We start from the raw sequence: 11,206 nt of genomic DNA, 5'->3' as shown, positions 1-11,206 counted from the left end.
CACACACACACACACACACCCGCCCCGGAGTTTCCCCTTTGGGGTACCGATCTCAGAATGTCCCTCAGGAACTAGGGAGGACTGAAAGAATTGAAGCTAGAAACTTAAAGCAACCTCATTTTAAAAGCTTCATGCTCACAACTTGTTACCGCTGCAGAGATGAGCCACGAGAAGCACCTGGCAGATCAGCTCCCACTGGGCTTTACCTCCTTCCTCCTCCCCAGTGGCTAGAACCCCTGGAGCATGGCCTTTCTCTTTACACACCCTGCTCTGACCACCTGCCCCGCCACCAGTAGCCACTGACTCCCTTCCTAACCTGGTCACCTGCAGGACTAGCTCAGGGCCATCCCCTTTGTGGACTTAGCAGCCACCTAAGACTTGCTAGGGTCTACCCTGGCCCAAAGCCTGATTCCGGGTCTGATTCCAAAGGGACTTACCTAACACTCCAAATCGAGCCCAGACGGCGGCCTTGCCCCAGTCTCAGCCCCATCTGACAGTTGGCACTCATGGCTTTGGCCCAACAACTCTTGGTTCCCAGGCAGGTTGCCAAGCAGGTTGCTATGGATGTGATCCAGCAGGCAACACTTGGGAGGGTTCTGGGCATGTGCAGAAGGTGACCTGAGCATTGAGAGACTTAGATTTGAGGTAAAGCGTGGGAATCAGGGCAAATTTGTATTCTCCCTTTATCTCAAGGGTTGCTTTCTTACAGTGGAAGCCTCTTAGGAATCTTCGGGGAGTCCTGTGAGGGGGTACTGAGCTCTACAAAGACTGAGTGAGGGCTGTCCATCAGCCTCTACCTAGTGAAGGCAGGAGGCTGGATAGGGAAGCTACTGCATAGCCTAGGGACTCTTTGTTCCTTACAGTTTTAAAAAAAATAGTGTTAGGACTAGAAAGACAGCTAGTGAGTAAACTGCTTGCTCTATAAGCAATAAGGCCTGTATTTGGATCCTCAGCACCCAGTTGGCTGGATTTACAACCCTAGCATGGAAGGAAGAGCTTAATGGTCAACTACTGAACCAAAATGGGGAGCTCTGGGTTCAATGAGAGATCCTGCCTCAAAAAAAAGAGGGGGTGTAGGCAGAGGAAGACACCTTCTAGCCTACACACACACACACACACACACACACACACACCAAAGGTGTGGATGTTTTTGTAACAAAAGGAACTTTTTCTCCAAAGGAGTAGAAGTATGTGAGGTGTAGAAGTATGGGGCGTAAACTGGTGACCAAAGGAATACAAGTCCAGATTCCATGGGTCTGGAGAGATGGCTCAGCAATTAAGAGCAGTGGCTGTTCTTCCAAAGGACCTGGGTTCAATTCCCAACACCCACATGGCAGCTCACAACTGTCTGTAACTCCAGTTCCAGGACTTCTGACACCTTCACACAGGCATACATGCAGGCAAAACACCAGTGCAAATAAAATAAAATAAATAAATCATTTTTAAAAATAATAATAAGACCAGGCAGTGGTGGTTCATTCATACCTTTAATCCTAACACTCAGGAGGCAGAGGCAGGCAGATCTCTGTGAGTTCTAGGCCAGCCTGGTCTATCAGGAGAGTTCCAAGACATCCAGAGCTACACAGAGAAACCTTGTCTTGAAAAACCAAAAATAAAGTCCAGATTCTGTTCTCATGCCCATATCCGCAAAAGACTGGAATGTTGAGGCAGTCACCGTGCTCAATGGAAAAGACCCAACAAAGCACAGAGGGGCATGTATATGAGTCTCAAGACTGTGGCTAGGAACTTTGTATACCGTCTCTCTTCTTCATATGCAGGAATAAGGAGGCATATCTAGAAGATTCTGGTAGCTATTTCCTGAGAAAGCTATAGAGATAGACCTAGGCTCTTGGGCACTCTAGTTCAAGTAGCCCACTGCTCCCCCACAGTGTATTCTGTACTGACTTTTAAAAAGTTCATTTATATTTATTTTATGTGTATGAGTGTTCTGCCTGCATATATGTATGTGCACTACAGGCATGCCTGGTGCCTGCAGAGGCCAGAGAGGGCTTTGGATCCTCTGGAACTGGAGTTATACACAGTTGTGAGCTGCCATGTAGAGGCTGGAAACCAAACCTGGGTCCTCTGCAAGAGCAGCAAGTGCTCTTAACCACTTAGTCATCTCTCCAGCTCCCTGTACTTCTTGCTGGAGGGGAGGGGAGGGGGGAGGGAGGGAGGGAGAAAGGGAGGGAGGGAGGGAGATTTTAAAATGATGGGTTGTTAGAGTGTTCAGTTCTTCAGTTAGATGAGGGCATACATTCTCTATTGGCTGTGACAGTTTGGGTTGAGTTTTCTATGGCAACTCCAAGTACCTTTTGTGACAATGCTCTCACAGAGTTAATTTTGCAGTCACCAGACTGACTATGGCCCAGACACATTTCTTGACCCTGTGTCAAAAAAAGACTAGTGAAGGGGGCAGCCTGAAAGGATTACTGAATCAGTGGTGACAGGGACAATATTCCAAGTTAGAATGGAAGAGTAAAGAGAGAAGGATGTAGGGCTGGAGAGATGGCTCAGACTGCTCTTCCAGAGGTCCTGAGTTCAATTCCCAGCAACCATATGGTGGCTCACAACCATCCGTTATGAAACCTGGTGCCCTCTTCTGGTGTGCAGCTATACATGGAAGCAGAATGTTGTATACATAATAAATAAATAAAAATCTTTTGGGGGGGGAGGGAGAAGGATGTGTTTGCAAGACTATGATTTCCCTCTTGTGGGGATGTCAACTCTTTGAAAGCCAAGTAGAGCTAGGCATTGTGGCATATGCCTTTAATCCTAGGACTCTGGAAGCACAGGCAGGTAGATCTCTGAGTTAGAATCCAGCCAGAGCTACATAGTAAGAGCAACAAAACAAAACAAACAAAAGCCCACAAAGTAATAAACTAAGTGGGAACATTCATAGGTAGTAATCCAACAGTACCCATCGGTTTGAGCAACGATATTTTAAGAGCTTCACACACATGTACACACATTGCCTTACATCATGCACACACACATCATGTGCAAAAAGACGAAGAAACGACTTCACAAAATGAGGGTAGAATCCGGGATGAAAATTAAGGGTGGTCCTGACACAGGTGACAGGAAAATGGTATCAACAAATATTTACCAAGTGTGAAACAATCACCGAGTAGTCAAGCTTCAGCCTCTCCGTACTTTGGAGAGAGCCTTTGGCCAAGGCTGGAAGAAGAATGGGGTGGGAGGTGCAGAGACCCCTGGAAACTCTGCACCCTCGGCGTTCTTAGAGTGGTGAGGCCAGCATGAGATTCTCAGTCCACATGAGATACTTCAGTACATCTGAAACCCAGGTAAGCAACATTTAATGAAGGTTGGTAGTCGGACTACTGTTGTCCCCTCCCCAAAACATGTGTGTGACAATCTACTGGATGCTGCTGTAAGAGACCCCATTTTGGAAAGCACCAACTCAAATGACTCTGAAAGAGGGGTCTAGGGGGCCACAGCTGGTGGTTCGAGGGTTCCTCTCGGCCTCAGTCTCATCTGGGTACAAGAGAGACTGCAGGTAGCTGATGTACTTGATGGCAGCTCTGAGGGTCTCCACTTTGCTGAGTCGCTTCTCCAGGTAGTTCTCGGGCAGGTGCCGGCGCAGCCGGGCATAGCCTTCATTCACACACTTGACTCGCTGCCTCTCACGCTCATTCCTCTTGCGGATGAAGGCTGGTCCATAGGCGTAGTCACAGCGCCTGTAGTTGACATAAGGCATGGGGAAGGGGAAGGGGTACGGGTCCCCATAATTGTCCATGATCAGAGTATCGCTGGAAAAGGGCAGCAGAGGCAGCTCCTCCGTGTAAGGGGATGGCACAGGGGTCTCGGGGCACAGGTGGACAGTGACCATGGGGTCCAAGTAGAAGGGCCTGGATGGTGGCAAGTGGGCAGACTCGGAGAAGACCGAGAGCCTGTCTGGAGGGCTGGAGTAGCTTCTAGAGTCCATCGTTTCCTCTTTCACCTAGAAACAGAGGTGTGCTTATCAGTTTGGCCAAATCAAAAGGAGCCGGTTTGGTCTACTTTCTTCGACATTCATGTCTTACAGACTTCTGCTTAATTTGGGTGCTCATACAGAAAGTAAACAGGGTTATAGTCACTTGTGTAGAGGTGCTGTGCTGGGGCTGAGACTTGTAATTCCAGCACCCCACAGGCTGAAGCAGGAGAATAGCTGTGAGTTCAAGGGCAGCCTGGGCTATATAGTGAAACCACCTCAAAACATTACCACCACTAACAAGAAAGAAAAGGCGGGAGGAGGGAGATAGGAAAAACAGGAGAGAGGGAGAGAAGACTCCCTCCTTTTCTCCTTCAAGAATTTTATTACATTTTCTTTCTCTTTCTCACCCACCTCCGCTTGTGTGTGTGTGTGTGTGTGTGTGTGTGTGTGTGTGTGTGTGTGTGATACCAGGCACTGAATCCAGGACCTTGCACATGGTCAGTAAAGTGCATTAGATAGCCATTACTTTTTGGACTTTGGCTATATAAAGCAGGCTCAATGAATATCCTAGGGACACTGTTGTTACCCAGTTACCTAGGAGGCAGGGAAGGAGTGCCTGCATTTCCACTGTAAATCCTTTAGGGGCTCAGTCTTGATTTTACTCTTTCCCTTAAAGTTTCTTAAACCTCTTTGAGCCTCCCTTGCTTTCTATATCCAGGTAGGTATTGACTATCCTGCAGTGGTTAAAAGGTTTGCATTTTAAAAGTCCAAGCACTGCATTAGTCCTGGAATTAGTTGGTTTCCTTTTTCCTCATAGACGGATACTTATGGAGCCTCTCTTTCTCTACACCTAATAGAAAACCTAGTTTTCATTTCCCCCACAGTGGATAATCAAACATAACGTCTTCAGAGCACAGTTGCTGAGGTCTCAGCATGTCTATGATTACAGCACAGGTGATCTACCATGGGCCTCAGACAGCAGATCGGCAGCTCTTGGGCAATTTCTCAGGGAGTAATTTTCCATTGTCTTTAGGAGTCACAGGCTTGGCATTCCAAACAAAAAAGAGGCAAAGCAAAAGCAAACAAACTAAATGTTTATAGGCAAGACTAGATAACGCTGGTGCCGCTCTCTCCGTTTGTTTGTATTTATGAGACTGGATCTTGCTGTGTATTTGCTGGCCTGACATCTGTTAGATGGCTGGGGCTGGATTCCAGGCATGTGCCACCAAACGTAACTTGGCACTGGATTCTCTCTACCCGAGCATAGCAGGAATTAATTCTACAGATCTTGCTGGGTGATGGAAGGAATGGCGTTTAATACCAAATTCTAATGTGTTTCCATCTTTGTGAAAGGCCTAGGTATGGCCTCTGATAAGAAACTAGAATCGGAAACGGCTGCAGGGGCTGGGGGCTTCAGGCTGCAGGGCAGGTCAAGAAGGGGAAGGATTGTAAGAAGCCATCGTGGGACTGGCTGGAAAAGGAGTGAATGCCTGGAATAGTATGTGCTAAAGAGGCTGGGGGAGGATAAATGATGTAGTGCCAACTGAAAACTAAAACAGAGCAACAGGAAGTGGGAGAGTCCAAATTAGTGACCAAATGACCCACAATAACTTACATAAGACAAAAATCTCTGGAAGATTAAACAGCAGCCAAAATTCTGTCAAAAAGAAAAAGTCGCTGAGAGAGGAAACTAGTTAGGAAATTCCCAAGCCAGGAATTCCAAAGGCTAAGAGAAAAGGGCCGGTATGACAAAGCCACAAATCCAGCAAATGGGAGCAGGGCATGCAGCTCAGCTCTGGATTCAAAGCTCAGCACCAAATAAGCCAGAAGTTTAAGGTCATCCTAGGCTAGCCTGAGATTCATGAAACCCTGTGTCAAAACACAACAACTGGCAAATGGGAATACAGCCTGCACCTATTTTTAATAATGGCCTTTTTGTCTTCAGCTGACAAGTTAAATGAAACTATACCACTGTCCTAGTTAGTTTTGACTGTCACCTTGACACAGACTAGAGTTGCCTGAGAGAATAATTGTCTACATCTGATTGGCCTGTGGACCTGTATTGGGATAGTGTCTGTTTTGTTTTTCATATTTTATATATGAGTGCCTGCATGTATGTATGTGCACCACATGTCATGTGTGCCTGGTATCCACAGAAGCCAGAAGAGGGTGTCAGATTCTCTGGAACTAGAGTTACAGGAAGTTGGGTGTGCCCTGATATCTTTTAGGGAACCAAACCCATGTTCTTTGCAAGAGTAGCAAGTGCTCATAATAGCTGAACCATCTCTCCAGCCCCTTGGGTATTGTCTTGACTATTAATTGATGTAGGGGACCCACCCCACTGTGAGTGGCACCATTTCTTGGGCAGGTGATCCTGGACTTCAGAAGAAAGCTAGCTAAGTATGAGCCAGCAAGCCAGAGAGTGAACCAGTAAGCAAGTGTTCCTACATGTTCTCTGCTTCAAGTTCCTGCTCCTTGGGCCCCTGCCCTGGTTTCCCTGGATGATGGACAGTAACTGTACGCTGAAATAAGCCCTTTACCCCTTTACCCCCCTAAGTTGCTTTTGTTTGTAGTGTTTTTAATCACAGCAACTAAGATGAAACCAGAACAGCCAGGTTCCTCAAAAGTAAAGCAGATGTCATTAAAGCCACTTACGCAGAATTTTTATTTTGAGTCATGGTTTTACCCTGAAGAATAATTTAAATCATATCTTAGCTCTTGACCCAGATGAAATCTGAGTAATTTGTATATACCACACAGGTAATTGAGATTCTAGGTTTTAGTGAGATTTTGAATAATTCTTAGAGCTTGGCATGTCTGAAAACACATTGATGATGAGGCTTTTCTAGCAAGCATTTCCAAGAAGCCCTCCCTCATGCAGGGGCATTTAGTGTGGTCACTTTTCATTCATGCAAGAGAATTTATGCATAAAATTTAGGAAGATGAAAGCATGCAGCCATGAAGAGGGTAAAGACAGGAAGCCTAGTGGGGTTTGGCTGAGTGTATGGGGGAATTGAGCACAAGTTTATCTCAAAAGAAAGCAGTGGATTTATGCTACTATTCCAGGCTTCCAAATACACACATGGCTGACAAACACACCTATCTTGGTAACATCTCAGGTTTCTGTCTTAGAGCTCTTCTGGGAAATAAATAATGAGGTTTTAATGATAAAATCCTGAGAGGTTCTTGATGCTCCACTGAGCATAAAAACATCAACTTTCATAATATAAAAAAATTGGAATGTAAAAAAATAAAATGCCACCATTGCTCATACAATTGAATCTTGGGATGTGAGAGGTAGGGGGAAGCTTAGAGATGCCCTTCTTCCCTCCCTCCTCAGAGGCCATGATAAATTGCTACAGTTTCAAAGTCAGCAACAATACTGTTGCCAGATGCCAGAACCTGAGTTCATCAGATTCCTCGCTGGGACCATCTGGGCCTTTGGTTAGGGTCATCATCGGCTTAAGATAATAGCATCCTATTGATGACAACATTTATCAGCTGTGCCTGGGGCTTTCCTTAAGAATCCTGTTCTGTAGTCTCCCTGTGGGTCACTGCAGAGAAGCGTCTCTTACCTGTTTTGTAGTTCAAGATGCTGTATTTGAGGCTGAGGCTGACTGAACCTGACTTATAGGTGGTCATTTAGTGAAAATATGCAAAGTAGCTTACGGTTAAACAGAACCGGCTGGCTCTGGTTTAGCTGTTTTTTTTGGTTTTTTTGTTTTCTACCTACTATGGAGCTATGACAGCACCTGAGAATCTAAGCCGAAAGGTTTGCCTATGAAACCGGACACTTGGGATGGATTCTTTTGTTTAGAGGGTGCTCCCTTTCACCCAGTTCCCTTGGTTTTATGTAAAATTACTTATGAAAGAATAGTCTCATAATATGATCAATATTTTTTTCAGACAGAACAGAACTAAGAAGGTCCAAGGCAGAATGAAATCCTTTGGGTAATGCAACACAGTGACATGACCCTGAGTGCTGGTGTTTTGATAGTGCCACGTTGGCAAAATAACTCCCTTTAAAACAAACTAGGAATTGGCTTACTACAAGTGCTTAGCTTTATATGTGGGGAGAAGTTCTAGCTGCTTCCTTAACTCAACAGAAACTTGTGAGTCATGAATAAAACATATTCTATAATATAGTTAAGCATGTTACGTTTCAAACTGTATTTGAAGGGGTTGGAGAGATGGCTCAGCAGGTAAGAGTGCTTGCTTCACAAGTATAGGGACCTGAGTTCAAATCTCCCAGAACACACATTAAAAAGCCAAAGGTGGTTATGTGTGTACCTATAACCTCAGTGCTGGGGGATGGTCAGGTAGAGACAAGAGGATCAATGGGGCTTGCTGGCCAGCCACCAGACTAGCTCCAGGTTCAATGAAGGACCCTGCCTCAAAGGAACAGGGTGTAGAGTGATAAAAGGCACCTGACACTCTCCACACACACACACACACAGCTTACACATTCATGTACACCATGCATGTATACACACACACACACACACACAAGATAGAAAGCTGGAATTTCTGAAAATGTTTATTAAAATAAAAAAGATCTTTATTACAATTAAAAATAACCAAATATAATATTGCTATGTTAGATTAAATGCAAGAAGGAAAACCTAATATTTTTTAAATTTACATATTTATTTATATGCCTCTGTGTGTGGGCATGTGCACCTGAGTGCAGATGCCTGTGGAGGCCAAAAAAAGTTGTCGAATCCCCTGGAGCTGAAGTTACAGATGATTGTCAACAGCCCAACAATGCTGGAAACTGAACTTGGGTCCTCTGCAAGAGCAGCAAGAGCTCTTAATCGCTGAGCCATCTCTCCAGTTTGTGCTGGCTAGTTTTATGTCAACTTGGCACAAGCTAGAGTCACTGAAAAGAAGGGAACCTCAATTGAGAAAATGCTTCCATATTATTTGGCTGTAAGGCATTTTCTTAATTAGTGATTTATAGGGAAGGGCTCAGCCTATTGTCTGTGGTGGTGTGTGGTCCTGGGTTCTATAAGAAAGCAGGCTGAGCAAGTCATGGGGGAGAAAGCCAGTAATCAGCCCTCCACGGCTTCTGCATCAGCTCCTGCCTCCAGGTTCCTGCCCTGTTTGGTTCCTGTGCTGACTTCCTTCAGTGGTGAACAGTGATACAGAAGTGTAAGCCAAATAAACCCTTTCCTACCCATCTTGCTTTTGGTCTCGGTGTTTCATCATAGCATTAGTAATCCTAACTAAGACAGTCTCAATACCTAAGGTTCATTTTCTTTTTTTAGTTTTTAACTGAGACTATAAAGTCCTGATTGGCTGGAATTCACTACATAGACAGGGTTGTCCTCAAATTCATGGAGATCAACCTGCTTCTGCTTATCAAGTACTGGGATTAAAGTTGTGCACCATCATGTCCAGCCCAACATAACATTTTAAAACATTTGATAGTTCCATTAATCCATGCTTTGCAAATGCACATCTACTTTTCTGTGTATTCCAGGAGACTTGTGTTGACATTCTTTTCGTCATTAAAAAAACTCTATTCTTGGACTGGGGGTGTGGCTCAATTAGTGAAGTACTTGCCTAGTATATAAGAAGCCCTAGTTTGAGCCTCAGCACCAGATAAAACTGGGCATAACAACACACTCCTGTGACCCCAACACTTGAGAAGCATTGGCAAGAAGATCAGAAGTTTCCCACTATCCTCAGCTATGTGTTGAGTTTGAGGGCAGCCTGGGCTAAATGAAAGCCTATGATTTTCTATGAGACCTTCTCAGCTTTGCACACAGATTTAGGAACCAAATCTGGATCTATCTTCCTCTAGATTCAGTTTTCCAGCTAAGTTTTCTTCAATATCAATGCCCAGAATAGCAACTTGCTGTAAAGACACTTAACAAGATCTCACCCCAGTTTGAGGTAAAAGCAGTTCTCAGCCTTTGGCCTCTGTATTGCCCCAGGACTCTTCAAAGGCAGGTTGACTAGTTCTCCCATCATTCAAGGTTTGTTTTCCTGGCATTAGGTGACCCACCTGCAAGGAAACTCATCCCACTGGGAAGAGCCACACGTGGGCGGAGTTCATTTTCTCTGGCAGCTGTGGCTATCACTCCAGGGCCCCTGGGGTTTCCCTGAAGGAATGCAGTGTTCCTTCTGGTCCTGGCTAAAGATGATTAGTTTAACTGCAAAGAAGCAAGGTGAGGGTTTGCTTTTGTTAGACCCCCGGAAAAACTCAGGTATCTGGGGTCCCAGCCCAGGACCGAGGTCACCCCAATCACCAGGCAGATTCGAGAGCTTGATGCAAACTGCATGAGGCTTTATTGTTTAGCGAGCTAACCCCATGTTAGCAGGGGTCTTTCACCCACCTGCCATAGCGGATGGCTACCCTTGAACCGGCTGCCGAGTGATCTTGTAGGGTAACGTAAGGGGAGTGTCTAGGGGTACGCACAGGCTCAGGATTGGTGTGCCTCCAGGCTTGGAGGGCTTGCCCTGTGTTGATTGGCCAACTGGTTGTTATGGCCCATAGGCCCTCCCAGGGTGGTTGCTATGCTCTGCGTCATTGCTGTGTGCTTGTTGGTAAAGTACACCCAGGGTTGTAAAGCATAGCACCACCAGCTAACTTCTGATTGGTTCCTTGTCACGAGGCAGGCACCTAACCTCTAGTGACTAAGACAAGGTCATAGAGCGCATGTTCGGCCATTATGGCTGCCGAAAGGGGAGCTGGTCCCTTCATGTGTTCACTTTGTGAGTTCAGAGGACAACTTGTAGGAGTTGGTTCAGTCTTTTACCAAGTGGGTCCCAGGGATTCTCAGGACATCAGGCTTGGTAGCAAACACATTTACTTGCTGAGTCATCTCCCTGACCCAGCTGTACTTTTAAATTTCAAATTCTATCCTACTCATTCATTGCTTGTACGAAGGAAAGCACCTGACTTTTGCATACTGTAATCTTGAAACCTTGCTGAAATCACTTATTATTTCCAGAGGGTTTTGTTGTGTTTGGTTTTCTACTTAGAAGGCAGTGTCATCTCCAAACAGTGCCGCTTTCTGCTCTCACTCTGTATATCTCTTGCTTTATTGCGTGAGCTAGGACTTCTAGGGTGATGTGAAAAGGTATCACCAGAGGACATCCTTGTCTCCTTGATCTCGGAGGAAGGTTTTTACCTTCTCATCAGTCAATATATTAGCTATAAATTTTTGAAGTTTTTTTCCCCTTGAGATACTAGTCACATTCTGTAGGCAATTATCCAGTTTCAGGTTCCCAAATGCTGGGCTTACAGTAAAAGCCACTATA

General features: G+C 45.3%; 1 protein-coding gene across 1 annotated transcript; it reads right to left on the bottom strand.

Annotated features, from left to right (window-relative positions):
• Positions 1–3,177: 3,177 nt before the first annotated feature.
• Ascl3 (achaete-scute family bHLH transcription factor 3) lies at positions 3,178–3,952 on the bottom strand. Its single transcript, XM_027410342.2, has one exon. The coding sequence runs from the start codon at positions 3,947–3,949 to the stop codon at positions 3,425–3,427; it is 525 nt and encodes a 174-aa protein (XP_027266143.1). The 5' UTR covers positions 3,950–3,952; the 3' UTR covers positions 3,178–3,424.
• Positions 3,953–11,206: the final 7,254 nt, after the last annotated feature.

This window comes from Cricetulus griseus, chromosome 3 (assembly GCF_003668045.3).
Source record: "Cricetulus griseus strain 17A/GY chromosome 3, alternate assembly CriGri-PICRH-1.0, whole genome shotgun sequence".
Classification (NCBI taxonomy): domain Eukaryota; kingdom Metazoa; phylum Chordata; class Mammalia; order Rodentia; family Cricetidae; genus Cricetulus; species Cricetulus griseus.
This window is presented reverse-complemented; position numbering and strand designations above follow the sequence as displayed.